This window comes from Gobius niger, assembly GCF_951799975.1.
Source record: "Gobius niger genome assembly, chromosome: 19".
NCBI classification, from domain to species: Eukaryota; Metazoa; Chordata; class Actinopteri; order Gobiiformes; family Gobiidae; genus Gobius; species Gobius niger.
The window spans coordinates 11,579,661-11,603,326 of NC_136870.1; the positions used below are offsets into that span (position 1 = coordinate 11,579,661).

General features: G+C 45.9%; 1 protein-coding gene across 2 annotated transcripts in view; it reads right to left on the reverse strand.

The window, feature by feature from the left end:
• Nucleotides 1–4,611: 4,611 nt before the first annotated feature.
• The window catches only part of ankfn1b (ankyrin repeat and fibronectin type III domain containing 1b), a 97,392-nt gene continuing 78,337 nt past the window's right edge, over nucleotides 4,612–23,666 (reverse strand). For both annotated transcript variants that reach the window (XM_079576736.1, XM_079576735.1), the window contains 16 exons: nucleotides 18,036–18,233; nucleotides 17,170–17,283; nucleotides 16,977–17,074; nucleotides 16,109–16,199; nucleotides 13,892–13,996; nucleotides 11,225–11,324; nucleotides 11,021–11,153; nucleotides 10,587–10,706; nucleotides 10,171–10,386; nucleotides 9,204–9,370; nucleotides 8,481–8,631; nucleotides 8,158–8,326; nucleotides 7,879–8,045; nucleotides 7,591–7,798; nucleotides 6,721–7,421; nucleotides 4,612–6,326 (listed from right to left, as the gene is read on the reverse strand). In XM_079576736.1, coding sequence (XP_079432862.1) covers nucleotides 6,003–6,326; nucleotides 6,721–7,421; nucleotides 7,591–7,798; nucleotides 7,879–8,045; nucleotides 8,158–8,326; nucleotides 8,481–8,631; nucleotides 9,204–9,370; nucleotides 10,171–10,386; nucleotides 10,587–10,706; nucleotides 11,021–11,153; nucleotides 11,225–11,324; nucleotides 13,892–13,996; nucleotides 16,109–16,199; nucleotides 16,977–17,074; nucleotides 17,170–17,283; nucleotides 18,036–18,233 — 3,062 coding nt within the window. In that variant the 3' untranslated portion in view covers nucleotides 4,612–6,002. The remainder of the gene's footprint in view (nucleotides 6,327–6,720; nucleotides 7,422–7,590; nucleotides 7,799–7,878; nucleotides 8,046–8,157; nucleotides 8,327–8,480; nucleotides 8,632–9,203; nucleotides 9,371–10,170; nucleotides 10,387–10,586; nucleotides 10,707–11,020; nucleotides 11,154–11,224; nucleotides 11,325–13,891; nucleotides 13,997–16,108; nucleotides 16,200–16,976; nucleotides 17,075–17,169; nucleotides 17,284–18,035; nucleotides 18,234–23,666) is intronic.

Below are 23,666 nucleotides of genomic sequence, written 5' to 3' on the forward strand. Positions count from 1 at the left end.
AGGAAACCAAAATGTTTTAGTCAGAATGTGTTTAATCAAAATGCAGAAAGTCAAAATGTTTTCAGGGAGTCCCGCCTCTGTTTGATGCTGGCACAAAAGCCTTCTTTGGAGAAACCTGAGAGAGGAGCAAGTGAGAATCCTCACCTCTGTGAGAACGAGTGAAGGCCAAAGTCAGAGCCAGTGGCTCATGTCCTGGAGCGGCCCCTCCCACTCATTCAGATACACTCCAGTGTTAAAAGCAGCTCCTTTTCACACTTTACTATATACACGATATATTTCCTTTTATCTCATCTCCATCGCCTTGTGCTCATATGAGGTGAGGTTGGCTTGGCCCGTTTAATGGGCCGTCCCGTTTGCCAACTGTTCTTTGAGGGGCCGGTGCGTCGGGCGTCGGAGCGGGGATTTGGAGAGGGAGGGTGCCGGTGCCGCTGGATCAGACAGATGGGGGGGGGGTCCGGCTCTATGTGAACAACAGAGCCCCACTTCAAACAACAAGGACGCAACCTGCTGGCCCCGGCGTCTGCCAGCGCCGAAACACAGCCATACGCTGACACACATGCTACGACATATGTGCTTTGAACTCCTGTTTGAAAAGTCTTAGATAAAGTTGTCAGTGGCCATGTTCACACTGTATCTGTGGATTATCTTCAATGCACAGATTATACACTTGGGCATAAAAGTCCTGTGTGATGCCCTGGGACTCCCTTCTCTCTGCCACCCGCCCAAAGCACCCCTCCTCCTGAATTCACTGGCACTTCCAGAAAGCTCTGAGGCGCCAGCGGAGCGGGGCTCATCTCTTGGGAACAATAAAGCCAGATCTTCATAAAAACTTCAAAAAGGCCTCGCCAAGTGTTTTATAGGTGCTTTAAAGGTTTATGGGCCCTGGGGAGGGAGGGAGAGAATGGGAGAGAGAGAGAAATGAGTGATGCAGTTGTAGTGGCAGCCTTCACTTTTCCCACCCGCCCCAATACCAAACCACCCTCAACACATACGTATGCCACGGCTAATCCCAGTGAGTGCCTGCCTCATGGGACAGAGGAGCTCAGGGCCAGAGGTGGAGCCGGGATGAGCTGATCAATCAGGACAGGTGGGCTGTGGCAGGGAAAAAAATGGATGAAAAGGAACAAGATGATGACAGAGGTGCCACAGGACTGCACAATTGCCATTTACAATCATAGGTCAAATAATGTCTTCTGCAAAAAAACGTTCTTTTGTTTCCGATCTTACACCTTTGAAAATCATTTTACTTGACACTCAATGTTGCCTCCGTTTAAAGAACATCTCAAAGCTGGACTTATCTTGACCTTTCTTGCCCCAGATCTCCAAACAAACACTTGAGACGACTCTCCAGAAGTCTTCTCAACGTCATTTGGTGTCTTTCCGAACAAAGCTTTTTCTGAGCCAGTTTCAAGCCGCCGCTTCACTTGTACTAACCTTCTAAAAGCGCTGTGTCTATACTCAGGCCGAGGCTCTGGCTGCTAATCTCCCTTAACCTGAGAAGAGGTCACGTCTGGGAGCCAGAGGTGGGTCACGATGAGTGGACGAAGATTAGGCCCCGGAGCCTGCTCACTTTCAGATGCTGTGGCCTCAGTAGCGTGCACGGATTTAGCTGAAACAAAGTGGAGTGTGGCTTTGGGTGCAATTAACAGATCACTTTGGCAGTAAGCAGCCTAGCAGACCAGAGAGGTGACCAAAGGAACCCCATCTCTCATATTCTGATGAGTCACACGAGCAGGGCATGCACAGGGCCAATGTTTTTTTATGGGCATGAATAGCCACCATTCACAGTGTTTGAGGAATGTTTTCTTTGTAGAGATTCATATACCAACAGTTAATTTTAGCTTGGGTCCACTTGGAGTCGCACGGTTTAAAATTAGGAGGTGTCAAAATTCCAGCACAATTCTTAAGTTACGGTTAATAAATGTAAAGGTTGGCTCTTAAAGTCTGAGGGTTAGTGAGGATGTGATGTCCCTGTGATAATCTGCTCTGGAGCCTTGATATAGTTCCACAGTGTAAATCTTCAACACTGTACACATGTGTGCTCACACATTTGCATATTAAGATGCCGGAGTGCGTGGCATTTTTGCGAGTGTGCTTGTGCGTCCTTTCGCGACTTAGTGTTTGCAGGACGTGTTGACAGGGAAGCACGCAGGATTTTATTTGCTCAAGGGCTGAAAAAACACACGGCGCGAGAGAGCGAGCGAGCAGTGAGATATGAGAGCGCTGAAAGTGAAGCCGGTCAGCTGGAATTCAACTCCGGCATCATGAGTCAACTCAACATATGCAGATTGTGTTTAAGAGAAGAGCCGTGTTAGTGCAGCCTCTGTAAATACTCAGGCTGAAGTGGGGCATTAATAATCACAATCGAATCACAGTTTTAATTGTTTTCAATTAAAGACGTTTATGTAGCATCTGCCCTCCCTGGATTAACAAAGGAACTACAATCACCGCTCAGCCAGGGATGCTTTAAGCTGCATATTTACCACAAAATCTCACATTATTTCTCAAATCAGAACCTCCTGAATTTAGTCACTGAACTTGAGCTCGTGAAGGCCAGCTCTAGCAGTATTTTAGGCATGAATCATTAGAGACGGGTGCAGGGACTCAAAGTGTGAGGCTTCCTGATTGGATAATTGGCTCAAGAACCAAAATTAAAAAATGCAAATGGAAGTTAATTAAAAAATGAATGACACTACAAAAAAATGCTAAGAGTAAAGTCAATATTTGATTTCAAAATGTTTACACTATACCAGGCTGTATCGCTAAATGAAACCAGCTCAACAGTACAGGTCTCTTCAAACAGGGCGGCATGGTAGCACAGCGGTTAGCACTTGGGGGTCTTTCTGTGTGGAGATTGCATGTTCTCCCTGTGTCTGCGTCAGCTTCCTCCAGGTACTCCGGTTTCCCCTCCCACTAAAAACATGTACAATAGGCCAGAATGAATATAGTGGTCGGAGTGGCCCATGGCACAGGCTGGTGGCCTTGCTTCCATCAGTCTACCCCAAGTAGCTTACCACCACCGAGTATGGAGTGACTGAATAATGACTAGTGTGGCGCTATGAAAAACTTGGTAATACAGGCCTGAAAAGCGCAATACAAGGGTAGGCCATCATCATCATCATCATCATCAACATGTTACCAAATATATGTCATTTTGGTAATAGCGTAGGTATTTCATATTTTCTTTGTTTGTTTGTATACTGTATTGTCCGCGTAGGGAAATTTCTCTGCATTTAACCCATCCTTCGATGCCGCTGGGACAACCCGTAAGGAGCAGTGGTCGACGGCAGTGGTGCGCCGGGGACCCATCTCCATGATGTGGAGTAGGGTTGGTGGTCAGAATCACCTGGCTGGAGGATTCACCTTTTGCACATGTTTTTATGGACATGTATTTTTTCACTACACTTGTCAAACCACTTCCAGCTCGACTCTTATGAATTATATAATAGTCAGCCTGCTGCTAAAAGACCTTTAGTGCTGACGAAGCTTCTTCAGATTAGAGGAGAAACGTTCTCAGCACTGAAACAGCCCAGTACAGATGATGGCTACAGAACCTTTGCTTGGACAAACATTTGTCAGAGAAATTGCTAATACACTTTCCAAAATTTCATTTCAAAACCAAACTTGTGCACATCACTGATGCCCTGTAAACTATGTCCACCTTAGAGAGTGAAAGCAAGCATCTTACCAAAGGCGTTTCAGAGATGTTTCGCATATGATTATGAAGTGATTATGTTCAACACTTAGGCTGTTTTTGCAGGCACTCTAACATGAACTGACATGTTAACAATGGCCAGGTCAGGTTCTTAGCCCTGGCACCAAATGCTGTATTCTGATCCTGATATAAAAATCATAAAAATAGCCATGGAGAAAATATTATTTAAATATAAAGTCACAAAGTATGACTACATGAATGGAGCAAGTTTCATAAAAGACCATTTTCCGGATCTTTATTGGGTGGAAATCTGCCTTTGGGCATCAGACGTCTCTCTTTCTCTCGCTAACAGTCCACATTTATTGCTGCGTTGTGGTTTCGATTGATTTATACACTGCAAATTTAAAGTAGCACAGGAACTAAAGACCTCCTTGACTTTCTCCAATGAGTCACTAAACCTATATTAAATGAGACGTTGACACTGAGAAACTCCCTGTCATATAGAATAGTAGCGTTACTGTTGGTGGTGCCCCAGTTGCAGCTGCCCACCGCTCTGTTGTCATCGACTGGGTGTCAAACACTGATGAGGTCATTGCGGTATAGCATCTGCAGAAACAAGTGCCCAGTATTTGTCATTCGTTCCCATTTCTATCGGCCCCATGACTGACTTGTGGGAATATAGCATCATGAGTATAGACGGAGCCCCATAGTAAAGGCATAAGCCCCTATGAAAATCCGATCTGCGGCTTGAAATGGAAGCTTGTTCTGCTCCTCGTCAAAGATGTGCAGCAAAGAAATCCATCTGGTTGTAAAGTTGAGGGCTATCTCGAAGCGCAATGTGTAAAATAAGGTCATTTGAAGATTGCGTTGTTTTTTATTGGGTGGGTAAAAATGAAGGTTAGGAGCTTCCTCGAGTGGTGTGCGGCGAAGAGACAAGCAGCCACATAAACAGCCGAGCCTTTTCTTTTTTAATATCCATTTATTGTTCCATAAAAATAGATTTTAAAAAAAGTGACGTGATGTCTCCTTCATGACGCGCCTGATGGATGTGCCAACAGCTCCTTGTAAACATGGGGTGCAAGTTTTTTCACTGGAAACCTTAAATCCCTCGCTCCAGCTCAGGCTGCAGCATAAACCCCCCTGGCCTCTGACCCCACATTCATTTACCTTCACATTATGGGCCTATACAGTACATTCATTCCCTGCTTTGCTCTTGTTTTATGTACACAATAATATCGTTTTTCATCATATAAACAGATTCACAACACTTGTTTTTCTCAGTAGATTTTCTTTTCTCTTTTTTTTCTTTTTTTTTCTTCTTTTTACAGTAGTTGCACGTAAACACATTGTGGAGGTTTAGGGAACAGGGCTCTTTGTAAACACTTTTAAAGTCGGTTGTAATCCTGCAGACGCATGTTCTCCATCATTTTGAACCTGGAATGCTACGGGACTGAAGGCCAGGTCCACTGACGTCACCCTCCTCCTTTCAGCCGCTACATATGTCAGCTAATGTAAGCTCAGCACTCGATCTGGAAATATTGCAAGACTCATACCAACATGGTTGATAGATTAAATCAATGTAGTGGTTTATGTCCTTTTTAATGTTAAATAAAAGCTGGTTTCAGGTTTAAAGACTGTGACTGACACTGCGGCGCTATATCAGAGTCACTTCATAAATAACTTTTCTAAAGCAGTTCAAGAATCCGTTTGGAATATGTGCTATGCGAGTTTGTTTACAAACGCTGGGCCTCTTGACAACTTAAGTCATCCCTTTCACACCAGAATCCTTGGGGAGACTCGGCTCTAGACTGACGGGCACCGCTTCCTGATGCATCTGGGAATACCACCAAACTAAGCACAACAAAATACTTAACTGGTTCAGTTCTACAGTACTCTGAGAGCACGATGTGGGAAGGAAGGGTCACATGCTGTTTCAAGTATTGCTTGAGTTGTATTTTTTTGTGAATCCGAATGAGCTGGTTTGAATTCAACATGGTGGTTTTATTATTTGGCTACACTACTACTGACTGTACAGAGGAGAGAGCTCTCAGTATCTGTTTGCAAGACACAGCACCAAAAGACTTAGCACTTGTACAACACCGTTTGGCTCGCTCCACACTGTGCGCTGGTGACCATCACAGCAGAAGAGATCGACTTGTGAGTTATTGTTCATTTGGTGTCCATATGAGTGTCTGTGAAGTGCGGAGTTTATAAAAAAAGATGTTGGAGAGGTTTCACAGAAATCCCCATGAAGCTCTTCAGATAAGAGTTTTACGGCTGCAGTTGTAAGACGGAGCACAGAGACCGACAGTGGGTGATGCGCGGTGAGGTCAGTGTGCGCCTGGTGTCACACAGTCGTACCATGGCTGTGCGTGAGTGCTAGAGGGGAGTACTCTTTGATGCGGACACACAGTTTGCCCCTGAGCCAAGGGTTCTGCAGGTCCAGGGGGCAGAAGTCGTCCTGCAGCCACTTCTCTCTGTTGTCCAGGACCAGCACCAGTCCAAAGTGCTTTAACTGTTCGGGGCTGTAGTACATGCGCTCGCTGTCTCCACACGACTCGCTGTCTCCTCCATCGTTGCTGCTGCCGAGGAGCCGCCGGGCAACGCAGTTCATCTCCTGAACGACCAACTGCACCATCTCCCGCGCAGACGTGCCCGGAGTCACACACAGCTGTCGACAAAGGAACACTTAGTCAACAGAGGAGAAAGACAGATGCATGTTTATTCCTCAAATAAATAATGCACACAGAGGTCTATGGTGAAAATCATTACACATTTTGGCATAATTATATATAAATAAAATTGGATATTATTAAATATCCGCACCAGCTACAGTGGCAAATGCCTGAACCTGTTGTCCTTCATATAGCAAAGATAAAACCAAAGCATGGTACAGATACAATTCACAAATTGATACATGACGAACAGAAATCAGAACAGTCAACATGGAACAAATGAAAAAACACCAAATGCCATTTCATGCCGAAACATGACTATGACACAAAGCCTGTACCTAGTGTGTAGTGATTGTTCAGTTCTAACTAGGACTGTTCCTGCGGTAGTACCTTGACACTTGTGTCTTTGGGTAGACCAGTGCGGTATTGTGGATACACTCTGAGGGTGACGTGACACCCTTTCCTGAGAGCCGTGGGCGACGGGGATGTGAGCCTTTGGGTGCCACTGTCCTCTGATAAGGTGCGTTCAGGTGGCAGATGAGGGGGGTGTTCGGCGGGACAGCAGCGATCCACAGAGGAGGGCCTGTGCAGGCGTTTGTGTGGGGATGAGGAGGGGGAGAGGCAGCTCGTGGCGTGCGGGTAAGGCTGCTGGTGGGCTGAGGTAGTAGAGGGAAACTCCAGGCTGCTGGTCCTCACACAGAAGGCCTGCCTCTTCTCTGTAATGTGCAACAGTTCGATCTGCCGGCTGGGCAGAATGAAGTCACTATCGAACAGCTCCGGGGCTCCTCTTCGCCGCACCCCCATCCCCACCCCTCCACACCTGTCCCCCTCCCTGCTGAGCTCAGAGGCCTGCAGGACGTCCGGAGTGCAGTCTCTGAGAGGGCCTCTTCCCCCACTGCCCATGCATCCCCCCGAGCTGCTCCCGTCGCTACGCAGGATGCCCCGGGACTCCAAAGGCGCGGTGCAGGACAGAGGGGAGGGGGGCAGCAGGTCCAGTTCACGTGGACTCTGAGCCCGACTCGAGTCATAGTCACTGTCTGTGGTGAGGAAGACCTCCGAGGAGCCCTCCTCATCTGACAGGCCCGCGAAATCTGAAAGGCCAGCCAACAATTAGTTACAGTAATTAAGATGAATACTAACATTATAATTTTTTTTTATCATATTGCAAGATTTGCCCATTTCAAATCAACACTTAATAGCTATAATATCTTCACATTATGGACATTATGGACATTACTGCAGCTCGGTTGTCTGTTTTACCTGAATGTTTGCGGCAGGCTTCTGGGGAGGGCATCGGGGAGGGCATAAAGTCCAGCTGGGAGGAGGTGGACGCGGGCTTGTCGGGCAGCACTTCTTTGGAAAAGTCTATTATCCAGCTGATGGAGATGCCTCCTGTGGGCTGCTTGTAGCGAGCATACTGCAACGCGTCCATGATCCAGCGCACATCTCTCCACACCTCGTCCATTTGCTGTAGAACAGGAGGATTCATGGTGTTTATCTCAGCTCAACATGTTGCAGCGGCAACTTGCCAGCATGTGCGTGTGGTACCTGCATGTGGTCTTGGACCTGCTGGTGTTTCTTCTTGGCAGCCAGCAGCTCAGCCTCAGAGAAGGCCTCCCTCAGAGCCTGCTGGGACATCAGAGACTCCAGCTCCAGCAACGCCGACACCCTGCAGTACTGGCCGATGAAGCTGGGGCAGTAGGCATTGAAGTGCACTACAATGGAAGACAGGGTTTAAAAAAATCAAATCAAATCCACAGAGTAAACAAATGTGAAAAAGAAAAAAGGCAGTAAACAACTGAACAGCTGCAGTGATTGAGGACTGACCCAGTTCAAAGATCTGCAGAGGCAGCGTGAGGAAGCCGGAGCGAGGGGAGTAGGGGTTGTTCTGACCAGGAGCCGTGCACACTTCATCTGAAGGAGGAAGCAGCAGCAGGAAACACACCTTCTCCCCAAACTCTACCACCTCCTGACTATAGATACGGAAGTCCTGCACCTGAAAACACATGATGACGAAAACATTTAGACCCTTTCACCTCTGCATGTTCACAGAACGCTCTGGTAACACCATATTGTTAAGATTTTCTCAATGTCAGACAATCACCCAGCCTTGTGGCTATTCCCACTGCTGAACAAGAGTGTAATCTGACCTGATTGCCTGTTACATTGATGTGGGCCATCAGGTCTTTAATAGCACAGCGTAGATCTTGCAGCAGCCTGTGGGGGGCGCTCTGTATGTCATGGTCCATCTCCAGACTCTCGTCCAGAGAGGAGAGCGCCTGCAGCCACTGCCACTCTTCCCTGCAACAACACACAGGCATTTTATTAATTCTAGCTTTTCTGTACTCTAAACTTCCAGGGCATATCTGTCAGAATTTACTGTGAAATTGCATAAAAATCATCACTGATTCAAAACATAAGTTGGTCTGAACTTTAAAGTGTCATGGAGAGGACTAATTAAAGATGCACAGGCCTTTTTATAGATCTATTACAGCGGACAGCACCATGGACAGCACGCCTGCAAATTAGAGTGAAGAGGAAAAACTACAAACTGCTGTCGACCATAATCAAATTCTGCATTAGAGGCTGTATATGTGCTGCAGCTCATACCATTGAGCCATGCTAAAAAGAGCAGCCATTAGAAAACATGGCATCGTAAAATTTTCCCGATCCACAAAACCGCGGTCAATATGAGGAATGCAGGTCTAAATTTTTCTTTGCCTTTTCAAATTGAAAAATAATATGACTTTTCAGCCATAATCATGTGGAAGTGGATTGAGGAAGATTCTATTCATTGTGGCTTGGCCGTTTCACACAAAGAAAGTGAGCCAGCGTTACCAAAGCCCAATGCTCCTTCTGCTCTTAAGCCTGACCTGGACACGTTGCAGTTGTCCCGTATCTTGGTGTGGCACAGGACATTGGGCAGTTTCTGAGGTACCAGCGCCCTGATCTGCTCCATGGAGGTGCATAGCTTCAAGTATCCAAGGTACAAGCCCGGTGACAGGACCTTTCGACTTCTCCGATGGAACGCCAACTTCTCCTGGGGATCACAAGAGGGTTAAGCGAGTCTTCTAGAATCTACAACAAGTCTCAACATTCTGGATTCTGAAACATTTCTTTTCAGGACTGGCCACAAAACAAATATTTCAGTGAACGGCGGTTTTGCCAGCGACAGACTCCACGATTGTTTCGGAACCGCAAGCTTACACTGGAGACAAAACAGCCCTGCAACAATGAGCTCAAGATATTTCGGACATGTAGATGAAATCAATTTGTGGTTTCAGTCGAGATTGAGCCCTCCCCTATTTGGCTATGCGGTATTACTGCAGTAGTTGGATTATGACAATAGAGCACAGTTTGATACAGACCCTCACATCTTAGTAATCGAAAGAGGGGGTTTCCAAGATCGACAAGTACAACGAGAAAATAAACAATTCTGGTGAGGATAATGGCAGGTCACTGGAATGTGGAACAACAGACAGCAAAGTGTGCCAAATGAATGATGCTTGTTTATACAAAGTGTCTGAGTAACTCTCGAAATTGCAAGCACATTTGACTTTACAATCCCCGTTTGAGAGGTTTGTCTGTTTAAAAGCATTACATAAATGTTTCCCAGTACTTTTGGTGTACTCGTGATGACAAAACGCAATGTGCTGCTCTGTTTCATCTCGCTAAGTCTCCGGGTGAAAAAAAAAAAAAAGAATCAGAGGAATGAGACTTATAAAACCACAACCGCTGCTGACAAACACCACATTGAAAATGCCTGGTTCCCTCGACAGCTGAATTCCGAAACTGAAGCAGACATCGATGTGGATTGCACTATTCCTTGGTATTTCTTACATGGAGCGTGATGAGGAGCGTGTCCAGTGCGGTGGGCTCGTCTGGGGAAGAGATGGACTTGCGCTGGAGCTGCAGTTTGCAAAGCTGCATCCAGCGAACCCCGTCCAGGTTCGGACACACGTTCATGTCCTTTAGAAGAACCAGCAGCGCGTTTCCGTGTTTGTCCTTGATGGGCTCAAAATACACCTGGCCGAGATCCTGTGTTCCCAGCATACCCTGAGAAACACAGAGGATAGAATTCATGTTGAGGACAGCGCAACCCAATTTGAATTAGCACAAATAGAAAAAAGAACCGGTCCTAGAATGGAGCCCTGTGGTGCTCCCACTGTGCACTCTCAATAGGGTGATTTGACACCGTTGACCACAACACACTGCATTGCATTCTATTGGTAAGCTACTTTCTCTGAATGCGTCACCTGTAGATGGGCGATGGCCTGTAGCATCTTCAGTCGTGTCTGGAGCGTACAGGAACAGGACGTCTGGGTGGGACTGAGACACTGTTGTAACCACGGGATCTCCTCCCACAGATACGAGACCTGCAATAAAACAATATCTGTTTCATTCATGCCCCTCGCAGTGAAGGGCACATCTCCAGCACCGGCCGAGAATGTTGGCTCCGATCGTGTCTCAGAACTGTGTCAATACACTCTGCAGTTTATTTAAATCAGATGTGTAGACGCCGTTTAAAGGCGCGCCAAATCCCAGCGTTAAGGGTTTTGAAGTGCATTAGAGTTAAAATAAATTCTCTCCACACTTATGACTCTCGATAGAATTCATGCACATAGTAACTTCAGACCATGCAGTGTTGTTAAAACTACATTTCAAACATCAGTCTTCTCAGGCCTGGTACCTTAGTGAACCAAAGGAAGTCCTGCATGAGGGAGTTGGAGTAGGAATCTTCCACCTCTACGATAGGAATCTGGTCTTCAGGCGTCACCAACACATTGTCGTCTCTGTACATTATCGTTGTCATGTAGAGCCCTCTAAAGGAAAATTTAAAACAAAATTAACAAAGTAACATTTAACATTTATTTTGCCTTTCAAGATGACGCACCTTTTTAAACTTTTGACAAACTTGCTGGTGGATTGGAAGAGGTGTCGGAGGCTTTTGGAGACAGAATGCTTTCGTCCTTGTTGCGGAGCCTTACATTGCTCTGTGTGAGACAGAAAGGTCAAAACAATTGTGATATAAATGTAGAGATATAGGCTTCATGTTATTGTGAGAGAATTGTTTGATTGTTGCATATTTCTTGTGTTTTCTTCGCGGTTTTCAGCTATCCAACCGCTTTTTTTTTTGCATCCTATTGCTAAGCTTTGTAAAAATCAATATAATTCACTGAGCATTTCTTTATTACTTTATTTGGAAAATTGTTAGTGACTTTCCCACACACAAGCCCTGCCCTGACAAACTGTAGAAACACGGCCAGCGCTGACAGGCCGTTACTTAATTGACAACCAACCTGACACGTTCAACAACACACGGAGAGTGGAATGTTTTGGGACATTTCATGCGCTCCAGTGGCGTGGCACCGTTTGACAGTGGCTCTGACGGCCAGCGGCAGACTACGGGCCTTGAGGGAACCACTAGCTGCGGCTCCCCGAGGGACACTAACCGAGTGTGTATCTGCGAGCCTGTTTGTTTACCTGCGCATACTATCGCCGCTGGAGCATGGCACGTCCCGGGCTGCGGGCGAACGAGTGGAGCCAAGGAGCTGCGCTAATGTGTGTCTATGTGTCGTGTAAGTCTTAACCCTTTGCCACTCACTGACAGGGAGGTCAGTGAAGTCTATGGGGACGTGTTTATTTTTAGTGGGCCGGGAGGGGGCTGGCGGCGGAGGAGAAGGAGCGCGCGCCCGGGCGAAAGTGTGTGCGCTGCTGTGTGGACGTCTGTTGCTGAGATAACGCGCCTCCCAGCTCATTAGAAACGCAGAGCACCAGATGCCCTCCCCTCCCAGGTGATCACACTCCACTTAAAGCCAATAATTCCCTCCATTCAGAGCTCAGAACGCAGCTAATTTTCTCTGGACGAGCCGAGGTGCAGAGAAAACACCTCCTGAGATTTTTCTGCCAGAGTGTTTAGCTCCAGTCGTCCTGGCCCGGCTCTCTGTTTGACATTGAGTAAGACAGACAAGTGGCTTCGGCTGCTGGGCCGCCTGTGTTAGTCAAGGCCTCTTTCACAGTTTAATTAATAGTGTTTGGATAGGAGAGAGAAGGTGGTGTGAGCAATAAGCTGCTCTCACATGGGGGGGGTTAAAGCAGGGGGGTGCGGGTCTCAACATGGACATGGGAGTCACTGAAAAAGAACATGTACTTAATTACTGCTGTGTGTCCATGTGTGTACAAGCGTGCCTATGTGCGTGGCTGTCTCTCTGTATGTATTTATATGTAGGGACAGTAGACAGGGCGACAGGCGGGCTGCTGGGGGCCGAGAACGGGGGGGGGCCCACAGCACCAGTCAGTGTTAATTTATGCCCTCTCTCGACTCCAAGCCCAAGCTCGTCTCTTACAGGAATAACAAACATGACCCCGGGACACGCCACCTTGGCTACCGAGCCTGAACTCTCAAACTCAATCACTGCCCGTCTGAAGAAGCTGAGGCACTCAATACACACTATTATACCACAGCCCAGACCCTACTGCAAATAGCCCGCAGCCAACAGTGGACAATAGTAAGTGGTGCGTCTGTTTGAGGCCTGGGACAAGTGGCTAATGCTAACTGCAGTTCGCCGTTATGTGAAGCAGTCAGTGTGGACAGATTCTGACACTTGTGGGACCAGTAGTGCAGGGGATATAAACAGCTTGAGTGTGAGCGATCTGCATTTTGTCTCAGACAGAAGAGAAGACCGTATTGAAGCTGAGGAAGGGCTGAGTCATGGAAAGATGCTGAGGGGCTGCCAATAGACAGGACAGGCCTAGGTGCTGCGGTGGGGTGGACGCGGGGTCTAGGTGCTGCGGTGGGGTGGGAGCAGGGTGTTATTTTTTAGGGTGGCATAGCGTCTTGGGGTGCACAGGCCTCCAAAGTACTTGCTGCGTCTGGGATTGTACAGTGTCCATCAGAGTGACATGGAACACAGCGGTGTTGCACCTGCCAAAGTCAGGGCTTCTGTTTCTTTACAACAGCCCCAAAGGCACTTGTAGTCGGGATTTTTGGAAGAAAATACTGACTTTAGCAGGACTTTAGCATGTGTGAATTTGGCTTATGACTATGTTTTCTGGTTTTGTCTTGAATACGTTTTTTTTGGCCTGTAGGCTTTATTTGACAGTACAGCTCAGAGTGAAAGGGGCTGGTGAGACATCCAGCTGAGGATGTTGAACTGTTTTCTCCCATAGTTACAGCATCCTTAACCCCAATGACTCCATGACTATGTTTTATTTAATATGGTGGTACAGTAGGTCTCGGTCTAGTGGTTGTTTTTAAAGCATAATGGGACTGATTAGGAACAAAAAACATGCTTGGTCCAGAAACACATTGACGGTCAGCATCCCTCATTTCACCCGACCCTGCACTAAAACAGGATCTGGGGCTTAAGGTCAGGTGTACTCGTAGTCATCTAGTTTCAGTTTGTTATTACGCCCAAGAATTTACAGCAGGTAATTCCATATTCGAGTAGGCTCGAGTCTGGACTTTGGTGCGTAGTCACTGCCTCTGTATGAATTTAGCAGACCCATGTAAAGGGTGCAGAAGAACCAAGTACATTTATGATTGAGAATAGGTGGATACCATGGCAAAGGCAGTGGCGATGAGTTTCTTTGATCTGATCCAAGAGCTGGTCCAGTGCCTCCTTCTGTCTGAGCCGCGGTGCACGGCCATCCACGTCCCTCCAACCTGCGAAGAGAGGAACGAGACCATTTACATGGAGATGATCGATACAAATCTATTCCATTGTAATCAACTCTATAATGTGAAATGAAAGATCAATCGAGACAAAACAGTTGGCAAAGACTGCACTTGAATCAGCAGTATTTAGTTTATTTGGAATAACTCTAAAGAGATGGCAGAGCAATAACGTAAGTCAAATGAAAATAAGCTGAACAGGTTTGTGTTTGACTTCAATGGAAAAGGCAAATCAAAAGTGCAGTCGGCAGCAGCTACGTAGAGGAGCTGCAGCGATGACGTGCTCAGTAGATTTATTTGTCTAATGTTTTATTGTAAACATGGCGGTGAGACTAATAGACTGGCTCAGTCAAGTATTTGGAGGGAGATGGTCTGTATTTTGCCTTAGCCCTAAACACTGAGGACTGGTCCAGGTCTAATAGTGGCGTTTGCAGGAAACAGTAGCCCCCCCCCGAGTGAGAACACTGTGGTTGACTTACACACATCACACACAGCACATACAACCGACTGATACTCTGTCTGTCGTGTGTGTGTCAGTCTGTCCACATGTCCAAAGCAAGAGCCAGACAGCAGGATCCATGCGTCTCACTGAAGGATGTGTCAGCGCTGAGCCCCCCACCCCATCACCCCCCCTCCCATCAGCCGACTCCCTGGGCCCGAGCCCCCTGGAGGGTGCGCGCCTCACAAACACGGTGAGCTCTATTCCCGGAAAGGTGCCTGTCCCAGCAGGACAAGTGGGCCCTTTAATGGGCGTCCATGGCCCTGCATAAGGCCCCCACTGTTGGGGCCGTGCAGCGCGCTACAGCACAGACATGCAAATATTTCCAGTGGTAGGCCCAAATGGAAAACACAAACACGCAACATCTAAATTAGCTCTGAGAGAGGGGGGAAGGGGGACAGTCACAAAAAAAAATCAAAAAAGAGGGAAAGCCCAGTCTTAAAAGAAGACTCACACAGTTAGCTGAAAAACATGGTGCTGATGAGGACAAATACGCTCATGTGTTCTCCAGATGTGCCGTACGAGTGCCAGCACATCCACTACTAACATTAGAGTACAACTAAAATACAGTACTGCGAGTACTATGTTGTGACTTGGCCTATACTACATTAATACTACTACCCTACAACCATAGTATTACTATTATAGTTCTAACAATATTCTTTCTGCTCACCCAGTGCTGAAAACATTAATCAATAACAAGGATTATTCCTTTTGAATAAACACAATTAGACTTTCATTTATTTATGTTGTCAAATGGTTTAACACTGACAACATGGTAATCTCCTTGACATAAAATTATAAAACTAAAGTATTTGCTGGTGTTGAGGGAACACCTTCAGACTGAAGCTGCTAACAGCTGAACAGTGTTTCCTTCCTGAGTTATACGCTCAGATACAATGAGCTTTTTATTTCTCATAGTCCACTGTGATCATGTTTATGATTTACAAATTCTTTCTAACTTAAAGTGTTATAAAACCCTGCAACTGGCCTAAAGCCAGGCTCATAAAGTGCTGACTATAATTAGTGCTGAATTGCTATATTCACACACTAATCACAGTCGAATGCTCTGTTTACACTTGACACTCACTCAGATGAACTGCCCTGACCTCTCTGTGGACAGTGCCTGTGTGTGGTGAATCTGATCAGTGTGTGATAGATTCGTGGACAGAAAAAAGGCAACAGCGCCGCAACAGTGAGTCAACACCTCAGCTGTTGGGCCGAATGACTTCACGGTTAACTTCTTGGCTGAACTTGGGAGCCTCTTGTGCCAGCCAGCCCCAAGCATCACCCGCCGGCTACAGTTACAGGCATTGACGTCTGCTGCGGGGGTCCCTGCACCCACGCCGCTCACTGCCCAAGGAGAGTCCAGCTGTCACCCCTGGGATGATGTCAAGGCAACCTCCAATGACGTGGGATTCACACTATCAAAAGGATGTGGAATGATGCAATGTTCAAGTGCTGTTTTATGTGTGGGAAACCTGCAAGGGCTTTTGTGTTCATACACGGCACACACATCCTAATCCTTCTATTTAATAATGTGAGATCATCCAGAACCAGAGATTCTCATCTCAAACAACTGCACTGACATAGTGGAGACTTACTGGACGGAGAAGCACAAGCTGGCGTGGACACGAGTGGGGGACCCCAGCCTTTCATGTTGTACGAGGACACTTGAACGTAGTAATATGCGCCCTGAAAGTAAAGTGGAGAATATTACAGAACAGAACACAAGCGTCTCAAGCCTGGTGTAACACAGATCGAAGCCTGTCCCAATAACCAGTGCAGACAGCTCGCCTCACTCTCTCCTTTCTCAGCCAGATCAATCAAAGAGGCTGCCGACACTTCCTGACCTCGCCTTGACCCCTGTCAACTGACAGGAGCAGCTCTCACAGGGGGAAGGGGTTTCTTCTCACAATTACAAACAACCAGGGGATCGTCCATTTGTCTGCATGTTCACAGGAGAAACAGCCACACATAAATCAGGTGACCCTTTTAAAAAAAAAATCTGTGTCGGAATAGTTGCTCAATTTGCAGAATGACCTACAGTTCCCCATAAGTAAATGAAATGCGTTTCAATAGTTTTCTGGAAGATTTTGACTGAAGGGTCAGGATGAGACTGTAACTTCTGTGACTGAAGTAATAAAAACGGCAAGTTGGAGAACTAAACTGAGATAATAATACTAATATCAGAATATCATGTGTAAATAATAATAATATCATTAATGTGAGGAACTGGTTGTTTACTTCAGCCCAGCAGCTGGAGAAGTAACCCTTTCTTTGTGTAGCTTTGTCACTCCTAAAGCACCTTAGAGTGAGAGCAACCTTTTGATCTGGAGCTTGTAAAGGGAACACCGTGGGAACTGAAAAGGCCTGACATGAACATTAGCTAAACAGATGATGCTTCTCTTATTGTTTAACCTCAAAGCAGGATAATAATATTGTGATATTAATCAAACGGATGGAACCTACAGGAGTGAGTCCTGTGATGTTGCACTGGAGCTGAGTTGTGTCTTCCACCACCATCTCCCCCAACAGTGGGCTGAGGGAGGGCGAGTTGCTCCAGCTCACTGCAAAAACACCAGCGCAAGTCCATGAGTCCATATGTGCATTTGAATCACACAGACTTTGTACACAAGGGGAATTTTGACAGGGAGTGTGACACCTTTGTACTTGGTGATCACTGCAGAGTTGACACAGAGAGGCTCTTGGAAGTCCACTCTGAGACTGGTGCTGCTGCTGACGGACAGGCGGACCACACTGGGGGCGTCAGGGGGATCTAGAGCAAAACATATAATGATTTAGTACCGTGGCATTGCACAAGGCCACTACAGGGCATAGCTGTTTTAGGTTAAAGTCAAGGTGCTTTATTTATCATTATACAACAATTTGTCCTCTGCAATTGACCAGGCCAGGCTGATGGTCAGAATCACCTGGCTGGAGAACATGCAAACTCCACACAGAAAGGACCTTCTAGCTGTGAAGCACGAGCGCTAACTGGCTGCACAATATATCGCCATATTGATATTGCGATATCCAGTGGCAAATTATTCAGAGTGCAATAAAGGACACTCCGCTCCTGTAACTCGGTCATTGTTGTTCTGGCAGAAACTTTGATATCAACTGCTACAACTGCGCTTTCACTCCTATTCTCACACTATTAAATGACATGACTGTGTGGAATTACAAAGTGCTGAAAGCCCTCTTTTGCTTGAAAGCGGAGAATGGTTTGGGAGTGTGCGTGAGAGTGCGCCTGTGTTAAGGAGGCGGCTGTCTAGCGCGCCGCTGAGAGTGTCATGGAATGCCTATTAAAAATTAAAGCAGTGTACGACCGTTCGACGTCTGAATGCTCTCTCAGTCATACGCTCGGCAGCCCGGTGTGGAAGCCATTAAGTGTGCCCAGACAAAACGCCCAGCAGCGAGAGAAAAAGGGGGCGCACGAAATGAAAAGAAGTGCCACACTGATCTGAACAGCCTGTGCGAAACTGCGTGTGAAACTCCTTTCGTGACCGTAATCAAAGTGAGACTCACTGGCGTGCTCGAAGCCGGTCTGCATGCGACGGAAGAGCCGGAGCCGCCACTCCCAGGCCTTGAGCTGCCTCTCGCGGTCGGACGCCTCGCGCTCGCTGGGGCCCTCGCTGCTCACCTGGGTCTGCAGCTCAGACACGCGCTGCTCGGCCTCCTGCACGAGGGTGGCGAGGTGCACCGCGCGGCCTTCGAGGCTCACAACTGAAAAACAAAAAGGCAAGAAATGTATGGTAGTGTAACAACATATAACATACAGTATAACAAGCATATTGCAGATGTGTCGACCTGGTTTATCATAAATATTTCTGTCATCGCTTTAACTCTTCTCACAAAACAAAACACTTGCTTGACAAATGGCGTAACGATAAAGTTAAAGTAGCAAGTTTGGAGCGCCAACCTATATATTTGTCCCTGCCCTCCATCTGAGATTAAAAGATAAGATCAAATTAGACCTAAATCAGTGCTTCTCAACTCAACTAGTACGGACTCATACCCAAAGAAAACGACACAAATAAGAATATGTATGTGAACCAGCGAAACTCTTTTTTCCCCCACAGATTAGTGTTGATTTAACGATTGAATAAACCTGAGGAACTCTGCACCAGTCATTTAAAGGAACAGGCCACCGTTTTGCCATACTGAGATATGTTCTTGCCTGAGCTTAGACGAGTTGATGCGGACCTGTCTGGTCTTTACGCGTGCCCTCAGTCACGCATAACGACCAAAGATGTTGCTAGCATTTGGACTCTCCCAATGTATTCCTATGGCTCCAAACAGGGGTGAAGTTAGAAGCTACCACACTCTTCCACGGGCACGCACAAAGACCAGACAGGTACGCATCAACTCGTCTAAGCTCAGGTAAGAACATATCACAGAATGGAAAAACTGTGTGCCCTCAGTCACGCAAAAAGATCCAAGATGTTGTTAGCATTTGGCTTCGCCCCGTATATTCCAATAGCTCCAAACCGGGGTGAAGTTGGAAGCTACCACGCTCTTCCACGGGCACGGACAAGCACCAGACAGGTACGCATCAACTTGTCTAAGCTCAGGTAAGAACACATCTCCGCATGGAAAAACGGTGGCCTGTTCCTTTAACAGACTCAGGTTCTATTTAAGGATAAACACTGAAAGAAAACCAAGACCCACTTTTCGTGTCCCGATGCACCAGTTGAGAACCGCTGATCTAAATCACAAGCCAAACCGATTAAGCCGTAACCCCGTGTCTCGAGAGAAAGCTGGAGAAAATACAGTTGCATCATTTACTGTTTTATAATTAAACTTGAAGAGGAAGAGTTGGGGTTAGCGTGGTTAGTGCCTCTTCCTCTCAGCAAGGAGGTTGTGGGTTTAATTCTGGCACTGGTCGAAATATAATCTCCCCGAGTGGAGTCAGTATGTCTTCCCCAAACAGGGGCTCCTTTTCTGTCTTTCTTCTATCCATAGCCCGTGTATGTGTAAGAACCTAAAATTTCCTTTGCAAACTCCAGCTCCACTGGCTTCACACACTTTTCTGACTCGTATGTGGCTGTGGGATACTAAATGTATAGTATCTATTGGTTGAAAAATCGATATTTATTACCCTGTAGAAATATAAAGTTTTGACAAATAGAAAGAAAAACAAACGACTACGTATTCTGGCCCAACAACTGCAGATCGTTTCCATTGTTCTCACTCATAGCTGTGCAGTTTTTTAACATTCATAGCGTGATTATTTTTTGTAGTCATAATTACCCTTTGATTCATTGAGTACTAGTTGGACTCCACTTATAGCCCATAGTTGCTGGGATTGCATCAAATCAAAAGAAACAAAAAACAAAGTTATACAGCCGTACAAAATGTTGCTAATGTCGGAGCGGTCCAACGATGACACTCCACAGAAGCGGCGGCGAATGGCTTTTCCAGGCCTTCCTTTAATGTCTTTGTTTGCCAGAGGCTGCAGCGTAGTCCTCAATAAAGTCTGTTTAACTAAGCAGGCCCTCTTTGGGGATGACATCAGCCCCAAATTGACACTGAAAATGGGCAATGAAAGTGGAAGGGCGAGAGGGAGGAGTGCTGTGTAAGTATTATGTGCTTATTATCCGGGAAGAAATGGTGGGATAGAAATACAGGCGATTGTTTAAAATGCCGCTTGTTTTATGGGGGTTATACTTCAATGTGTTAAAATGTTTGGATAGGGGCTTAATAAAAGTACCTCTTTATAAAGTATATGACCTTCCGAGATCAAACCAGGGAAAAATGAAGTTCTGACATCAAATCCTTCGAGACAGAATGTTAAGTTGTACATTCTTCCCGCCTTCGTAACTTTTTGTGCCGAGTCCATAACAAATCCGCGCATGGGTTGAGGCGGCGGTGCGAGGCGGCGAGCGTGCATACCAGCGCGGTGCAGGTAATGTAACGCTCTTGTTGAGGCGGCCCGGACAGTAGCGCACTGTAGTTCGTCTTTGGTGGCTGGTCACTGCGGCGGGTGCTTGGAGCTGGTGTGTGTCTGTGTTTAGTCTGACTCATCTGTGTTTGTTCATTGTAGATTCCACTGTTGACACCAAGTTTAAAGCCCCGTGTCAAAATGTCCATCTGGGTGTTGTTTCTCTCGCTGGCTGTCTCTGAAAGTCGTCTCCGAGTTTCGGCCGTCCTTACCTCAGGCGTCTTAAGGCGAAGTTCATCAGTAATCTTGCTTAAATGGGGAGGATTTGTGCCCCAACCACTTCAGTGTTTCCCACGGATGTCAGCTGAGACTATGGGAGTTACTGGCAATCCCAACTTTAATACGTTTTAGTTCATACAGATACAGATGTCGGAGAAACATTAATGTCTCTATCTTTTCTTTAAACAGCTCTTTTTCATCAGAATAGTCTACATTCATACGTTGTAATATCAGTTTATTCTACATATTACTTTCAGACTAAATAAGAATGTTGGTGCCACCATAGTCTCCAACAAGAAACTAAAGCTCTAGGTTATTTGTACTGTATTTAGTGTAATAAACCTGGTAGGGCAGCACACTATACACTTTTTATTGCAACATCCATAATGCAACAAGCCTAGAAGTCAGTTTCAGTCATAATCTTCTGTACATTTTATCCATTCCCTTAACCTCTTCATCCCCGCCTTAACCGAGCGCATTTTCTCTAGTTCAGCTTTACCCAAATCTAAAAGCTTCTCGACTGGGGCTTACGGCCTCTATAGGCCCCTGTAATGCCTCATTGGAAAGCTTTGCATTGTCGCAGTGTTGTCGTCACATTTTCCGTGCTTTTTTGACACTTTCTGTTGCCTGTTTTGTTGTGTTTTTGCAGCTTTTTTTCCACCTGTTTTGCTGTGTTTTTGCTGCTTTTTTCCACCTGTTTTGCTGTGTTTTTGCTGCTTTTTTCCACCTGTTTTGCTGTGTTTTTGCTGCTTTTTTTCCACCCGTTTGGCTGTGTTTTTGCTGCTTTTTTGTTGCCTGATAAGTTATGTTTTTGTCGCCTGTTTTTTTCACCTGTTTTATGCATTTTTGATGGGTTTTTTATGCCTTTTTTGTGTTTCCGTCCTTGTTTTTGTGGCTATTTTGACGCTTTTGTTTTTTCCAAGAAGCTCTTAGATTTGGTTGACGGTGGAGGTTAAGAGGTTAAGAGGTTAAGTTTACCATATTTTTGGTGCTTTTTTGCCGCCTGTTTAGTTACGTTTTTGTCGCCTGTTTTGTTGCTTTTTCATTTCACCTGTTTTATGCATTTTTGATGTTTTTTTTATGCCTTTTTTACTGTGTTTCCATCCTCGTTTTTGTCGCTGTTTTGTGCCCGGTAAAGAGGTGAAGCTTCAGCCTTGTTTTGGCCCTGCTTTAGTCTTGTTTTGAAATACTGCTTAACAATACTGTATTTTCATAGCCAGAGTCCGCGGGCGAGCTGTCAGCAAAGTGCTCGAATCAAGACAGACTCCAGCGACGGTGACATCTATTGCGCGCACATTTTTTTGTCCCTGGAAGATTTAGCGCGTCCATAAATTTCCGTCTGTTGTCCCGGACTGCGGCCGTCGCCCTGGAAACCGCACACCGTGCAGTCGAGCGCGGCAGTATCAATAAGCATCCATTCTGCTAAAAGCTGAGGGCGAGGAGCCGCAGCGTGTCTCGAGTCGATCCCCCGGCGGCTCGGGCTTGGAATAGTGCGTGTGCGTGCAAACATGCGTCCCCCGGTCTGGCTTTTTACGCATACTCACACTCTCTTATGAGTTATTTGGGTGCGCAATCAAAGTAAACAGCACTTAGCATTCAAGTGTTTTCCATTTAACGATACCTTTATAAGAAAGCCTGGCTGGAAACTCTTGGTGTGCGAGAGAGTGAGTACAAACACAAACAGCGCAGGAGTCTGACTGGCGAGTTCTAATCATTAGCAGAAGAGGAAAAGCGAGGCGTCGCGCGGATCACAGACAGTAACAAAGATGACTAATATTACATCATAACTACCGCCCTTTCATCTGCATTAATATGGCGGCAGTAAACAGACTGTGCGTGTTTTGTGAGCGGCGGTGGGGGCTCTCGTGCTTTATGTGAAATGATTTGGAATTTGCAGTAAATTAATGCAATTATTTTAACACAGGAACGCCTGTGACTATGAGCTGTAGTATGTAGTGAGGGCGGGAGGGCTGAGGAAACATATTTACGGAACTATTTTTTACACAATACATTCCATTAGAGAGAGATTCTGCATCAATCTGTGTTGAGATCAAAACAGACCAATCAATCATAGTTTTACAGTAGTGAAGTTGCAATCATGATCAAATAAGTGAAGAGAGAGTTGATATTCTATGTGATGATGAGGTAAAAAAATAAAATAAAACATGCATGTTAACTTTGTCCTGGTGAAATTGGCTGGAGCTACCATGCAGTTCTATTTCAGACTTCATAGATGTTTTTTTTTCTTCTGCTTATTCCTTTATGAAGCTAATATTGCGATTACAATAATTGGGGGTTCAAAGTGAGGCCCAATAGACTTCAGCTGGTTCATAATCCTTCATTTGTCCCGGTATGATTTGCCAATAGGCCTGCCAAACCTTTATCAACAAATAACAAGCTGTCAACAATATAATTGTAAACAAGAGACAAAACTGACTGTTTTTCGTATTTATGAGGAGACTTTGTGGCGACCCAACCAGAGGTCTTCCAGAAGGATTTTGGTGCCAATATTATGAGCTAAGGCTACACTTTACTGCATTGATTCTATTTGTCCTGCCGCGCTGAAAACAAAAACAAACTTAACGATACACAACACAGAATCTTAAACAGGCAGCGCAGCACAACATGATGTCATGGGGGAAAACAGAAAAGTGATTGCTTTTATGAGATGCAGTGAACTGAGGATATTTCAGCGCTATCAGTCACATTTTTATATGTAGGAGACTTGGAAGGTTAGCATTTTGTATGTACGGGAATGCAATTAAAAGGCTATTTCAGGATTTTTGACAGAGGGCCTTATTTCCTTGTTATCCAGAGTGTTTCTGGAGATATTTTTGTTTTTTTAATTCATGCAGTCCATATATTTGAAGAGTTTAGTGGTGCTAGGCTAGCACTAGGCTAGTGCATGTCTATGGTATCTAGTAGCCTGCATTAGAAACCTCTTCAAAATCATGGGGTCGTCCTCCAAACGTTGCCATATCTGATTTGTAGAAAGC